Source organism: Cottoperca gobio, unplaced genomic scaffold (assembly GCF_900634415.1).
Source record: "Cottoperca gobio unplaced genomic scaffold, fCotGob3.1 fCotGob3_329arrow_ctg1, whole genome shotgun sequence".
Taxonomy (NCBI): domain Eukaryota; kingdom Metazoa; phylum Chordata; class Actinopteri; order Perciformes; family Bovichtidae; genus Cottoperca; species Cottoperca gobio.
This window is the reverse complement of record NW_021166935.1, coordinates 63,404-79,954: the sequence shown is the minus strand read 5'-3', so window position 1 is coordinate 79,954 and position 16,551 is coordinate 63,404. Positions and strand designations below refer to the sequence as shown.

Here is a 16,551-nt window from a genome sequence, read left to right as displayed (position 1 = left end):
GTTAACCAAGTCCCACTCAGGTCCACTGCACCAGCAAATGTACTTTGTGTATCGGATGAGAATGAATGTTTCTGTGAGTGTGATATAAAACTGCAAAAGTATTTTATCGGCATTTAGAAACTAAACTTTGCTTTTCAGTTATTTGACAGTTTCTTGTTTTAGTCGAGCTGTTTACGGTGCCGCCGCCACAGCTTTGTTTTAGTTCGGAGATCTGAATATAAATTATCTTTGTTTTGCTTGTTATTCTAATTCTCACAAATCCAAAGGAAATTGTCGAGTCAAATGTAAAAGGTTTTAATGTTAATATGTTTTTCCGGGAGCCGGACATAATATTCCACCTCGTGTCACCACTGCAGAGCAACAAGCAGGTGCAGACGAGTTGGGAGTAAATCATGCAGCTGCTAAATCAACCGTATTAAAAGGACAGCAAGAAGCTCCGGCAGCAGGAGAAAGTTACGTGTGAGTAAATAAACACTGAGCAGATGATCCTCAAGGGGCAAAGATTTATCTGCGAGCTGCCCCGAGAAATAAAAAGACAAACGGACGACTTTGTCCCTCCAGTTACATCCAGACACTTCAATGTGTCTCAGCTGCAGCAACAGTCAGACATCAGACACCAACACTGTGCTGACAGCCATGTAGGGATTACTGAACGGAACTCCCAGGCTCAGACCAGGACCAAGACCCCGGGGGGCCCAGAGTGCCAGGGGCCCCCTGGGGTCTTCATCTACAAAGTGTCCCTCAAAGAGACACGTACTAACTAGGAAGACAATTCAAAACAAAGAGACACAAAAGGACTACAGACAGACACAAAACGACTACAAACAGACACAACATGACTACAAACGGACACAAAATGACTACAAACGGACACAAAACGACTACAAACGGACACAAAACGACTACAAACGGACACAAAATGACTACAAACAGACACAACATGACTACAAACGGACACAAAATGACTACAAACGGACACAAAACGACTACAAACGGACACAAAACGACTACAAACGGACACAAAATGACTACAAACGGACACAAAACGACTACAAACGGACACAACATGACTACAAACGGACACAAAATGACTACAAACGGACACAAAACGACTACAAACGGACACAAAATGACTACAAAGAGACACAATATGACTACAAACAGACACAATACGACTACAAACAGACACAAAACGACTACAAACAGACACAAAATGACTACAAAGAGACACAAAATGACTACAAACAGACACAAAACGACTACAAACAGACACAAAACGACTACAAACAGACACAAAACGACTACAAACAGACAACAAACAGACACAAACGACTACAGACACAAAATGACTACAAAGAGACACAAAATGACTACAAAGAGACACAAAATGACTACAAACAGACACAAAACGACTACAAACAGACACAAAACGACTACAAAACGACTACAAACAGACACAAAACGACTACAAACAGACAACAAACAGACACAAACGACTACAAAGAGACACAACATGACTACAAACAGACACAAAACGACTACAGACACAAAATGACTACAAAGAGACACAAAATGACTACAAAGAGACACAAAATGACTACAAACAGACACAAAACGACTACAAACAGACACAAAACGACTACAAACAGACACAACATGACTACAAACAGACACAAACGACTACAAACAGACACAAAATGACTACAAAGAGACACAAAATGACTACAAAGAGACACAAAACGACTACAAACAGACACAAAACGACTACAAACAGACACAAAACGACTACAAACAGACAACAAACAGACACAAACGACTACAAACAGACACAAAATGACTACAAAGAGACACAAAATGACTACAAAGAGACACAAAATGACTACAAACAGACACAAACGACTACAAACAGACACAAAACGACTACAAACAGACACAAAACGACTACAAACAGACAACAAACAGACACAAACGACTACAAACAGACACAAAATGACTACAAAGAGACACAAAATGACTACAAACAGACACAAAATGACTACAAAGAGACACAAAATGACTACAAAGAGACACAAAACGACTACAAACAGACAACAAACAGACACAAACGACTACAAACAGACACAAAATGACTACAAACAGACACAAAACGACTACAAACAGACACAAAACGACTACAAACAGACAACAAACAGACACAAACGACTACAAACAGACACAAAATGACTACAAAGAGACACAAAATGACTACAAAGAGACACAAAATGACTACAAAGAGACACAAAACGACTACAAACAGACACAAAACGACTACAAACAGACACAAAACGACTACAAACAGACAACAAACAGACACAAACGACTACAAACAGACACAAAATGACTACAAAGAGACACAAAATGACTACAAAGAGACACAAAATGACTACAAACAGACACAAACGACTACAAACAGACACAAAACGACTACAAACAGACACAAAACGACTACAAACAGACAACAAACAGACACAAACGACTACAAACAGACACAAAATGACTACAAAGAGACACAAAATGACTACAAACAGACACAATTCAATATATCAATATAAATATATATATATATATATATATATATATATATATATATATATATATATATATATATATATCAATAAATATACATCAATAAGTGCAGTAGAAGTTTAAAGTAGCATGAAGTACTTCTGTCCACACTGTATCTGTTCGTCACAGTTTGTCATATTTCTGATGAGGGATTCTGCGGTGACTCCTCCCATCCCGCTCGAGCCCAGCTGACCAGGTAGTCCGCGTGCAGCCAGAGTCCAGGCCAGTCCACACAGACTGTGGAGGAGTGGGTCAGCTTTATTAACCCCCCCCTCCCCCCACCCTGCAGGTGGTTACATGCAGCCTCTGCGCCACATTGAGATGTTGGGTTTCTCCCCGAGTTTGTTTCCTTCCAGCAGAGGATTTGGATCCGGGACTTTTTGAAGATGACCTTCGCCATGCTGCGGCCTGTGGCGACACACTTGATCTACTCTGACTTCACGATCACCTCCGAGGATGAAGAAAACCGCAGCGAGAGCGACGGCAGCTCGGAGCAAAGTTACTGTGGCTCCACCGAGAAACGGAGAAGGATTTCGCGCACGCTGGGTGGAGAGCCGCCGGTGGTCGTGCAGCAGAGGAGCGCAGCTAACGCCAGAGAGAGAGGCAGGACGCAGAGTGTCAACACTGCGTTCACGGCTCTCCGGACTCTCATACCCACAGAGCCGGTGGACAGAAAGCTCTCCAAGATAGAAACTCTGCGACTGGCATCCAGCTACATTTCCCATCTGGCCAACGTGCTTCTCCTCGAAGACGGCGGCGCTGATGGACAGCCGTGCCTCGGCGTGGCTCATGCGCAAGGAGAGAACGGGGCGCAGCAGCCGCGGACCATCTGCACCTTCTGTTTGAGCAACCAGAGGAAAGGGGTAAATGCTGATTTACTTTAAGTCAAAGCGGTTTAAAGTCCTGTGCCGTTAAATACAACTGATGTGCTAAAGTATAAAAGTGAGCAGATTACATGATACAGGCTCAGCAGCTCTCAGCCCAGCGACGGGAGGGGAGACTAATGCAGCATCAGTTGATCTATCAATCGTGATCACTTCAGTGTAACTCCATTATTTAGTCTCGGAGTGCCGTGCGTAAAAAGCGCTTTTACGCACGGCACATGTTGGCGCTCACTGTAAATTCCTCACAGACGTTTTTTAAATCTTAATTTTGACTACTGAGTGAACTTCACTGAAGTGGAAAACATAATGTGATATGAAATATAATTAATAGCTTCCTCTTGCATTTGGAAATTAATGTGACGTCAAACGGAAGCTGAAAGTTGATTCAGTAGAAAATAAACATTGATTCTGTCTTTATTTGTATGTTTAAATACACTGACTTCCGGTGCAGTTGAACTGAATATTGTTGCATCTTTATATGACTGAGACTTTTCCTTTTTTTCAGATAAAAGATGGCAGAGACTGTTTAAAGATGAGAGGGCTGGGTCCGCTGCGGATGAGACGCTGACTGAAGACCAGAGAACGATTAGCAACATGAAAATCCTCAAAGACTTTCTCAGGGAAGAGTCAAAGCTGGTGTTACATAGCACACACACACACACACACACACACACACACACACACACACACACACACACGCTGGATCAAATGATGAAACTGAAGAAGAGACTATTTATATTTCTAGATGCAGTGCATTTGTTTGAAACTTATGAGTTTTTGTCCTTTTTTTCTTCAAAAGTTTTAAATAAAATATATTTTATCAAAATAAAAGCGGTTATTCTCTTAATTCCCAACAAGAAACAAAGTTGTGCCGTAAAAATAATCTGTCAGTCGTGTCAAAATATATTTCAGATGGTGATGATGGAAACTAAAAACACTTTTCAGACTCATTTTAGATAACAGTTGCTCTTATTATTATTATTATTATATTATTATTATTATTATTATTATTATTATTATTATTATTATTATTATCATTATTGTTATTATTATCATTATTATTATTATTATCATTATCATTATTATTGTTATTGTTATTATCATTATTATAATATAATCATTATTATTATCATTATCATTATTATTATTATTATTATCATTATTATTATTATTATTATTATTATTATTATTATTATTATCATTATTTATTATTATTATTATCATTATTATATTATTACTAATCATTATTATTATTATTATTATTATTATCATTATTTATTATTATTATTATTATTGTTATTATTATTATCATTATTATTATTATTATCATTATTATTATCAGTATTATTATTATTGTTATTGTTATTATCATTATTAGTATAATAATAATCATTATTATTATCATTATCATTATTATTATTATCATTATTATTATTATTATTATTATTATTACTATCATTAGTATTATTATTATATTATTATTATTATTATTATTATTATTATTACTATCATTATTATTATTATTATCATTATTATTATTATTATTATTATTGTTATTATTATTATCATTATTATTATTATTATTATTATTATTATTATTATTATTATCAGTATTATTATTATTATTATTATTGTTATTGTTATTATCATTATTATTATAATAATAATCATTATTATTATCATTATCATTATTATTATTATTATCATCATTATTATTATTATTATTATTATTATTATTATTATTATTACTATCATTATTATTATTATTATTATTATTATTATTATTATTATTATTACTATTATTATTATTATTATTATCATTATTATTATTATTATTGTTATTATTATTATCATTATTATTATTATTATTATTATTATTATTATTATTATTATTATTATCATTATTATCTAACAAGAAGCTCAAATTATAAATTGACATAAACTTCACGTTCCAAGAAGAAACCTTTGCAAATATGTATTTTCCTATAATTCTTTTCAAAACTTGTATTTATTTAAAACATAAATACTCATTCCCCCCACCTCTCTGTTGGTACTACATATATTAGTGTAAAGACGTCTTTAATGTCCTCGTGGAAACATGTCTCACATATTTCTGCTGTTTCCAGTAAAGTTCCCAAGACGTTGTTTATGAACCGAAGGTTCAAGGTTTCTGGTGTCAATGACGGACACATTTCTTTTCCAGATCTCACGATTGGTGTTTTTTTGAAGTCTGTTATCGATTAGTCACGGCTAATAGTAGCCCACACTGTGCTTGGAGCCCCCGGCACAGCTGTTGGTGTGTCAGAGGGATAAATCACCGCTGTGGGCTCGGTGGACGGGGAGAGATGGTTGAGAGGTCGGAGGTCACGGGGAGCACAGAAGTGAAACCCTGCTGACGTGCAATCATGGAAAATGACATAAATACGACGTCGTCGTTGATCCTGGACATAACTTTCTGTGGTTCTTTCATTATTAGTCCACGTGTCCGCAGAGGACAAGATTCAGCCTGGGGCGGGGTGGGGGGGGGCCAGTCTTACATTTCAGTTTGGAGACAATTTATTTTCTAAATGTACTTCATGTACTGAGGCAGCAGGCAGACCAATCATCAGCACCAACAAACCCAGCTGCTAATATTACTCCAGCTTTTATTGTGAAAGGTATGAAGAGAAGGAGTTGCCTTTGTCCAGGTTGAAAGGAGTAATGAAGTTTTCTGTCTTGGTTCAGACTGCAGAGCCTCCGTGTTGCTTTATAATATTCAAACATACAGACACAGTGACGTCTTCTTCACGCTGCGAGAGCTCAAAGAAAACATTCATGAGAAAAACTAAAGTTTACTAAAAAATGTTTAAATCTATTTAGTGGAAAAGTGTTTCTTTGTGCAAGTTGAACATTATTAAATGTTCCTTTTGTCTGAGCTTTAACTTTGTGTGTTTAAATGATTGATAAAATAATCTTAATCATAATCATTCCATCAACCCTCCTTTAAAACACAAAGACTTTAAAGTTGTTTAGCCTCATTGTGTCGTCTGGTTGGTACGTGTCTCTTTGAGTGACAGGTTGTAGGTGAAGGACAGGGGGCCCTCGGACACTTTGGGCCCCGGACCTGTGCAGTAGCTGTTCATGCTGAGTCCAGGTTCTGGCTTCGCTCTGAATCGGACTGCAGCTCCTCAGAATGACACAGGCTGTAAGGGAAGTGAAGTTTAAGACAGTTAAAGGAGCCTGCTGGGGGTCCGAGTCCCCCCCCCCCCCCTCCCCACATGCCCTGTCAGGCTAATTGGAATTTGCTGTGCTAAGTCCTCCATGCTCGGGTCCCAGGGGCCTCCTCAAACGGCTCCCCGAGGCTCCCCCCGGCAGGAAGACGTCACTGAAGCACAGGAAGGGAGAACAAGGCAGCCGACCTCTGCAAGGAACTCTCTGTGCGGCGGGCTTTGGGTCAGCGCCAGTCCTCACTTCATCCGGCGCTGGGACCCAGATGTACAACTCTGGTGCAGCTTTTCAACGCGAGCCAACCAAACAGAGTTTTAAACCATTCGGAAGTGTTTTCTCTCTCGTGACAGGTAACAGTGATGGAGCAACAAGGTCAGTGAGGATCCGTTCAACATGTCTGACAGGCCACCTGGGGGCCACCTGGGGGCCACTGCACAGCTTACTGCTGCGCTTTGGTGAGTTTACATCTTAGTCCCAGAAGAGATTTTGTGCAGGAAGGATTTGAGCGGAGGTGAAATGTAGCGGCAGTTCCTCCTGCTGCTGGTTTTATGACCCCACATGATAAATGACCTTTAGAGTCTATTGTTTTGTGAAAGATAGAAAAGGAATAAAATAAGAAAACACTTGTTGTTAGTTGTCAGTTGTTAGCTGTTAGTTGTTAGCTGTCAGTTGTTAGTTGTCAGTTGTCAGTTGTTAGTTGTTAGTTGTTAGTTGTTAGTTGTTAGCTGTCAGTTGTTAGTTGTCAGTTGTTAGTTGTCAGTTGTCAGTTGTTAGTTGTTAGTTGTTAGTTGTTAGCTGTCAGTTGTTAGTTGTCAGTTGTTAGCTGTCAGTTGTTAGTTGTCAGTTGTTAGTTGTCAGTTGTCAGTTGTTAGTTGTTAGTTGTTAGTTGTTAGCTGTCAGTTGTTAGCTGTTAGTTGTTAGTTGTCAGTTGTTAGCTGTTAGTTGTTAGTTGTCAGTTGTCAGTTGTTAGCTGTCAGTTGTTAGCTGTCAGTTGTTAGCTGTCAGTTGTTAGCTGTTAGTTGTTAGTTATTAGCTGTTAGCTGTTAGCTGTTAGCTGTTAGCTGTTAGTTGTAAGCTGTTAGTTGTTAGTTGTTAGTTGTTAGCTGTTAGTTGTTAGTTGTTAGCTGTTAGCTGTTAGCTGTTAGTTGTTAGTTGTTAGCTGGTAGCTGTTAGTTGACAGCTGTTAGTTGTCAGTTGTTAGCTGTTAGTTGTGAGCTGTTAGTTGTCGGTTGTTAGTTGTCAGTTGTTAGTTGTCAGTTGTGAGCTGTTAGTTGTAAGCTGTTAGTTGTCGGTTGTCAGTTGTTAGTTGTCGGTTGTTAGTTGTTAGTTGTTAGTTGTCAGCTGTTAGCTGTTAGCTGTTAGCTGTTAGCAGTTAGTTGTTAGCTGTTAGCTGTTAGCTGTTAGTTGTTAGTTGTTAGCTGTTAGCTGTTAGTTGTTAGCTGTTAGCTGTTAGTTGACAGCTGTTAGTTGTCAGTTGTTAGCTGTTAGTTGTGAGCTGTTAGTTGTCGGTTGTTAGTTGTCAGTTGTTAGTTGTCAGTTGTTAGCTGTTAGTTGTGAGCTGTTAGTTGTCGGTTGTCAGTTGTTAGTTGTCGGTTGTTAGTTGTTAGTTGTCAGTTGTTAGTTGTCAGCTGTTAGCTGTTAGCAGTTAGTTGTTAGTTGTTAGCTGTTAGCTGTTAGCTGTTAGTTGTTAGCTGTTAGCTGTTAGTTGTTAGTTGTTAGCTGATAGCTGTTAGTTGACAGCTGTTAGTTGACAGCTGTTAGTTGTCAGTTGTTAGCTGTTAGTTGTGAGCTGTTAGTTGTCGGTTGTCAGTTGTCAGTTGTCAGCTGTCAGTTGTCAGTTGTCAGCTGTCCGTTTTCCGTTTTCCGTTGTCCGTTGTCAGTTGTCCGTTGTCAGTTGTCCGTTGTCTGTTGTCAGTTGTCCGTTGTCCGTTGTCAGTTGTCCGTTGTCAGATGTCCGTTTTATGTTGTCTGTTGTCCGTTGTCAGTTGTCAGTTGTCTGTTGTTCGTTGTTACTAGCACATATCCGTAACAATCTGTAACAAACAGAGACATGTAAGAAGCGGTGAAAATAACTACACTGAACAAAAACATGAACGTAACACTTTGTTCCTTTTTCACCAGTTGAAATGAAAGATTTAGGAGTTTTTCTCTGCACACTAAAGAATTATTTCTCTCAGATGTGTTAAAATCTTCACTCACCTCTGTGATCATCAGCTTCTCCACCTGTCAGCTCCGTCAGGTGGATCATCTCAGCAGAACACAGATTTTAACAACTTTCTGCTCAAGATTTGAGAGAAATATTTTATTTGCAGAGAAATATTCTGAGAAGTTTTGAAAACATGAAAACAAAAGTGTTGCATTTATGTTTGTAGTTACTGCTGACCTGTCACTGTTTGTTAATAAACATATTTAATAAACATATTTCATAAGAATATTTAATAAACATATTTAATAAACATATTTAATAAACATATTTAATAAGAATATTTAATAAGAATATTTAATAAACATATTTAATAAACATATTTCATAAGAATATTTAATAAACATATTTAATAAACATATTTAATAAACATATTTAATAAGAATATTTAATAAGAATATTTAATAAACATATTTAATAAACATATTTCATAAGAATATTTAATAAACATATTTAATAAACATATTTAATAAACATATTTAATAAGAATATTTAATAAACATATTTAATAAACATATTTCATAAGAATATTTAATAAACATATTTAATAAACATATTTAATAAACATATTTAATAAATATATTTAATTAACATATTTAATTAACATATTTAATTAACATATTTAATAAACATTTATTAAACATATTTAATAAACATTTATTAAACATATTTAATAACCATATTTAATAAACATATTTAATAAACATATTTAATAAGAATATTTAATTAACATATTTAATTAACATATTTAATTAACATATTTAATAAACATTTATTAAACATATTTAATAACCATATTTAATAACTGTTAAATGTTTTAGTTTTGGCTTAAGACTTATTACTGCAGAAGATCATTAAAGTTATTTCAAAAACTAAAGTATTGAATATTTGTTCAGTGTAAGTACATTAAGTATAGTTTTAGGGTACTTGTACTTTACTTTACTTTTACTTAAGTATTTCTATGTTATGCTACTTTACACGTCTTCTCCATAACTTGTCAGACGAAAATATAATACTTAGGCCGACTGCCTTTATTTATCCCACACTCGGCCTTAAAGATTTAAATTATATCAACGATTAATCTGCAGATTATTTACTACATTTACTAGATCTATAAAATATCAGTAAATAATGATTAAAGTGTCTTTAAATGCCTTTAAATGTCTTGTTTTATCACTTTAATATAAAACATTTAGAGACTTTTCTGCAGGAAACTTTACTTTATTGATTATTGATTATTAAAATAGTTGCAGATTATTTTTTCCTACTGCACATTAACAAACTTTAAAACTTTAACAACATTAAAACTTACATTAGTTAGTGAATAATAACTTGTACTCCACTACAGTTAAGTACATTTAGCAATAATGCAGATTTCTTGGTGTACTTGAGTATTTGTGCATCGTTGTATTGGTACTTTTACTTCAGTATAAATATATTAATACTTCTTCCACCACGTTGTGTAGGTTCAAAGAGCTCGAGTGGATCATAACCAGACCATAATATACAAGACACGAACCGAGATCATTAGTGGATTTAATACTGAACAGATTACTCAGGACTTACAAATATAATAAATAATGTGCACTTCCTAATTAATAAACAAAGACACGTACAGATAATAAATATGTACATAATGAAAAGATCTTCAGGAGATATGTTCAGAAACATTTCTGCTTGAGGTTCAATAAAGTTTAATTGTACAATAAAGTTCCCTTTAGAGTAAAACAACGTAAGATTTGTCTTCTTTATGAGAAGCTTTATTGCACGTTGCAGATTGCAGTTTAGTGTTCTGGTTTCTACCTTTGCAGAGTTATTTGTGCATAAATGTGAAATAAAGTGACGTAATGTAACATCTGAAGCTGTTCGCTAACAGCTATCGAACACAGCAGATTAAACACAAAGCACCGCTCCTCGTGTTCCCGTCTTCCCCGACATACGAGGAGAAGAAGCTCAAATTGATGATGCAGAACGGGGAAGGATGTAAAAGCCTTTTTTCCGCCTCATCTGGGAGCGCAGGCTGATTCCCAGATGGGCGCTTACTGTCAGCAGTGTGTACATGTGCACATGCTAATATTTTAATAGCTTCTCTCACAGTCTGTTCCAAACACACCGGCCCCTCGCTCCACCTTTTGTTGAAGATATTAATGCTCCTGAGTCACTTTACTGAACATGTAAGAGAGGAAAAGGCCGTCTGCTGGACAGTCAGCTGAGCCTCTGTGGGGGAGAACAGTCTGGAGAGGCTGTCTCCTCAAACACACAAGAACAATAGTTTCCATGTGTCAGAGACGCTGGCAGGGCCTTCAGACGGAGGATGATGGAGGGCTGTACGGTGAAGAGGATGGGCGTGTGGGGGGAGCTGCTCAAGAGGAAATCCCAGGGAAGAAATCAGGGAACAATCAAGCTCCAGCTCGCAGCAGCCGGCCAAACCCAGAGGTGACAATCCAGCAATCCATACTGAGAGACAAACAATCGAACAGACAGCCTCACAAAGAGAAATCAATCCTGTGTCATCCAGATCAAAGCGCAGATCATCCTCTTGTTGTGACTGCACACAGCATATTTATTATCTGTGTCTTCACATAGTCTGTAAATAAGATGTGGACGTAGTCACCGCCACGTCTCCCTCTGGTTTCTGGACTACAGCTTTGAAGCCTGGAGTTTGGAGTGTTGGCCGTCGCCATCTTGGTTTTTGGAAACCAGAGGTGAAGAAGGACGGAGGTCGAGAGGAGCCCGGCGTCGTTAGCAGCGAGTGCTAATTGTGATATTTATTCAGATGATGATTCTGACAACAAAACAAAACAAAACGTACTTAATGTCTTTTAGTACAAACGACACTGAACATCACAGTGGTGGCGACCTGTCAATCACAGGTAGCCCCGCCCTAAAGAGACGCTTCTTTATCCTCTATTTGAAATGTTTCCATAAGTTACTAAATGAACATCATGTTGAAGAAGGCTTGAAACTACAGACTGAGACATAAACTCATCAGGAAAATGTTGTAAAAATAAATCAAGAGAGAAGTAGAAACATTTTCTCATAGACTTCTATACAACCAGAGGAGTCTCCTGCTGGATGTTACAGAGGAGTAAAAACATTTTCTCATAGACTTCTATAGAACCAGAGTAGTCTCCTGCTGGATGTTACAGAGGAGTAAAAACATTTTCTCATAGACTTCTATAGAACCAGAGGAGTCTCCTGCTGGATGTTACAGAGGAGTAAAAACATTTTCTCATAGACTTCTATAGAACCAGAGTAGTTTCCTGCTGGATGTTACAGAGGAGTAGAAACATTTTCTCATAGACTTCTATACAACCACAGGAGTCTCCTGCTGGATGTTACAGAGGAGTAGAAACATTTTCTCATAGACTTCTATACAACCAGAGGAGTCTCCTGCTGGATGCTACAGAGGAGTAGAAACATTTTCTCAATAATAATGTAACGATGCATCCGTCTGGACTGTGATGGTTGCCGCTCGGCTGCATTGTGAACGTTGTAGGGCTCTGGGTTAAACAGTGTCAGCCCCCCCACCCCCAGCACTGGAACATTGAGCAGGGCACTGCTGAGGTCCATCAAAGAGCCATATATCTGTCAGAGCCCAGTGAACATGCGCAGTCTTCATGGGAAAGTCTGCAGGAACAGGACCTGAGGGAGAGATGCAGGAACCATTGGACGTCTCATTTCAGCAAACAGAGGATTTCCTCAATCAGAGGCTGAAGAGTGAACAAGCTCGCTGACAGAAACATGGAGCCCTGCTCCAGCAGCTGGGCGTGCTAACAACCTCTGGGATCCACTGTGCTGTGCAACACCCTGTACCTCCGGCACAGCCCGGATCACATGCACACGTCACACCGGCACATTCACACCAACAACTCAGAGCAACGTTTGATGATTCCTTTATTTCCTTTTAACACGTCGTTTGTTTCACTGGGGAACTCCCTTGTGCTTGATTAAGATGTTTAAGATGAACACCTGCAGTGACCAACAAGTGAGAGATATTTTAAGTTTTCTCCCAACAACTCTGAAACCATCACAGCTGCAGTTCCAGGCGGCTGAAAACCCTCATTTCCACCGACGTCGTGAGTTAACAGTACATTTGTACGTCAGCTGCTGAATGAGGCATTGTTTAATGCAGATGGTGGAATCCAAAGACCTCACTCTTCCCTTTTCCATAAAGCCAGCTATTAATATCCCAATATCGACCTCCTTTGTCAACAAGAGCGACGCATACAAATAATACGCTGGGAGGGAGACAATGGGGAGTTCCCTGCCATGAAAACAACAGGATGAGCCAGCAGTGTGTGTGTGTGTGTGTGTGTGTGTGTGTGTGTGTGTGTGTGTGTGTGTGTGTGTGTGTGTGTGTGTGTGTGTGTGTGTGTAAAACTACGGATTATTTTACTTGTTTATTGTTTGAGAAGTTTCAGCAGGATTACAGAAAACTGTGAGGCAAGGAAAGACCCAATAAATGTTCTTGTAGTCATTTCATTTAAACAAATCATTACATAACACAATATATGTCCGTTGTGTTTCAGGTGGAGAAATTAAAACACCAATGATTTGAGTATTTAGACGATGAGGCGGTGCTGCACGTCTGCCTCTAGTGGCCGGACAGAGTATTACAACAACAAACGCTTTGTTCCCACCTGCCAACAGGTTTCTCTGCTGTGTTTATGACCCACAAACAGGTTCTTTCAGGATCATCTTCATCAATTCCATAATTGTTTTGTGTGAAAGTGAGAGACGTGTCATAGCACCGCCTCATCTTCTAAATACTCAAATCATTCGTGTTTTATATACGGACATATATTGTATGTTAGCAAGTTAAAAAACTATTAAGATCTGGACTTCTGTAAATATCTCACAAACCAACTATAAAATCTGTGAGACATCTATGTCATTCAAACACATACAAGAGACTGCAGAGACTTCCACATGCAGCGTATCACTTGATATTATCATTTGTGAGTCACAATATATGATCCTGGTGCTCACCTGGTTCTGTCTCCTGGTTCTATCTCCTGGTTCTGTCTCCTGGTTCTGTCTCCTGGTTCTGTTTCCTGGTTCTATCTCCTGGTTCTGTCTCCTGGTTCTGTTTCCTGGTTCTGTCTCCTGGTTCTGTCTCCTGGTTCTGTTTCCTGATTCTGTCTCCTGGTTCTGTCTCCTGGTTCTGTTTCCTGGTTCTGTCTCCTGGTGCTCACCTGGTTCTGTTTCCTGGTTCTGTCTCCTGGTTCTGTCCTGCAGCAGGTCGTGTCCCCTGGAGGACAGACGTGTGTCCTCACGCAGCCTCGCTTACTGAAAAGCACTTTTGTAAAGTTAGTTTTGGTCGGCAGCTTTAAACTTCTTCTCTACAAACCTCGTCTGCTCCCGTCATGTGTGTGAGCAGGACTCTCTCACAGCAGTTCACGTGTTAACGTGTTCACGTTGTTTTGTTGTCATATAATACAAATTAATAAATGTAGTAAGGGTTAGGGTTAGTAATGATGCACCGCTCTGAAGAGCCACATGGTGGCAAACTTCCATAGTAAAGTTAATAATAATAATAATAATAATAATAATAATAATAATAATAATAATGATAATGATAATGATAATAATAATAATAATAATAATAATAATAACAATAATAATAATAATGATAATAATAATAAGAAGAAGAATAATGATAATGATAATAATAATAATAATAATAATAATAATAATAATAATAATAATAATGATGATAATAATAATAATAATAATAATAATAATAATAATAATGATAATAATAATAATAATAATAATGATGATAATAATAATAATAATAATGATGATGATGATGATGATAATAATAATAATAATAATAATAACAATAATAATGATAATAATAATAGTGATAATAATGATGATAATAATAATAATAATAATAATGATGATAATAATAATAATAATAATAATAATAATAATGATAATGATAATGATAATAATAGTGATAATAATGATCCATCCATCCATCCATCCATCGTCTACCGCTTATCCGGGATCGGGTCGCGGGGGCAGCAGCTCCAGTAAGGAACCCCAATCTTCCCTTCTCCGGGCCACATCCTCCAGCTCCGACTGGTGGGATCCTGAGGCGTTCCCAGGCCAGTGAGGAGATATAATCTCTCCACCGAGTCCTGGGTCTTCCCCGGGGTCTCCTCCCAGCTGGACGTGCCTGGAACACCTCCCTAGGGAGGCGCCCAGGTGGCATCCTTACTAGATGCCCGAACCACCTCAACTGGCTCCTTTCAACGTAAAGGAGCAGCGGCTCTACTCCGAGTCTCTCACGGATGGCTGAGCTTCTCACCCTATCTCTAAGGGAGACGCCAGCCATCCGTCTGAGAAAACCCATTTCGGCTGTTTGTACCCGTGATCTCGTTCTTTCGGTCATGACCCAGCCTTCATGACCATAGGTGAGGGTAGGAACGAAGATCGACCGGTATATTGAGAGCTTTGCCTTCTGGCTCAGCTCTCTTTTCGTCACAACGGTACGGTAAAGTGACTGTAATACCGCCCCCGCTGCTCCGATTCTCCGGCCAATCTCTCGCTCCATTGTCCCCTCACTCGCGAACAAGACCCCGAGGTACTTGAACTCCTTCACTTGGGGTAATGGCTCATTCCCTACCCGGAGTAGGCAATCCACCGGTTTCCTGCTGAGAGCCATGGCCTCAGATTTGGAGGTGCTGATCCTCAACCCAACCGCTGCACACTCGGCTGCGAACCGATCCAGTGACTGTTGAAGGTCACAGACCGATGATGCCATAAGGACCACATCATCTGCAAAGAGCAGCGATGAGATCCTCAGGTCACCGAACTGCAACCCCTCTCCTCCACGACTACGCCTCGATATCCTATCCATGAAAATCACAAACAGGATTGGTGATAAAGAGCAGCCCTGGCGGAGGCCAACATTCACGGGAAACGAGTCCGACTTACTGCCGAGTATCCGGACACAACTCTCGCTTTGGGCGTACAGGGATTGGATGGCCCTCAAAAGTGACCCCCTCACCCCATACTCCCACAGTATCACCCGGGTCATACGCCTTCTCCAGATCCACAAAACACATGTAGACCGGATGGGCGTACTCCCAGGCCCCCTCCAGGATCCTTGCAAGAGTAAAGAGTTTGTCTGTTGTTCCATGACCAGGACGGAATCCGCATTGTTCCTCTTCAATCAGAGGTTCGACTACCGGCCGAACCCTCCTTTCCAGTACCTTGGAGTAGACTTTACCGGGGAGGCTGAGAAGTGTGATACCCCTGTAGTTGGCACACACTCTCTGGTCCCCCTTTTTAAATAGGGGAACCACCACCCCGGTCTGCCAACCCCTAGGCACTGTCCCAGACTTCCACGCAATGTTGACGAGGCGTGTCAACCAAGACAGCCCCTCAACACCCAAAGCCTTCAGCATTTCTGGACGGATCTCATCAACCCCTGCGGCTTTGCCACTGTGGAGTTGTTTGACTACCTCAGTGACTTCCATCAGGGAAATTGACGATGATCCCCCATCAGCTTCCAGCTCTGCCTCAACCATAGAGGGCGTGTTAGTCGGATTCAGGAGTTCCTCAAAGTGCTCCTTCCACCGGCCGATAACCTTCTCAGTTGAAGTCAGCAGGGTCCCACCCTTGCTGTACACAGCT

The 16,551-nt window shown here is 39.0% G+C and overlaps 1 protein-coding gene across 1 annotated transcript; it reads left to right on the top strand.

Annotated features, from left to right (window-relative positions):
• Positions 1–442: 442 nt before the first annotated feature.
• Positions 443–4,313, top strand: tcf15 (transcription factor 15). Its single transcript, XM_029427489.1, has 3 exons — positions 443–459; positions 2,894–3,467; positions 3,994–4,313. The coding sequence occupies exons 2-3, from the start codon at positions 2,991–2,993 to the stop codon at positions 4,054–4,056; spliced, it is 540 nt and encodes a 179-aa protein (XP_029283349.1). The 5' UTR covers positions 443–459; positions 2,894–2,990; the 3' UTR covers positions 4,057–4,313.
• The last annotated feature ends 12,238 nt before the right edge of the window (positions 4,314–16,551 follow it).

Bases quoted from the DNA above. Each gene is read 5' to 3' on its own strand.
- tcf15 (XM_029427489.1), top strand. From the start codon at position 2,991: ATGACCTTCGCCATGCTGCGGCCTGTGGCGACACACTTGATCTACTCT. The intron at 3,468-3,993 runs GTAAATGCTGAT...CCTTTTTTTCAG, and splicing joins TGAGCAACCAGAGGAAAGGG to ATAAAAGATGGCAGAGACTG.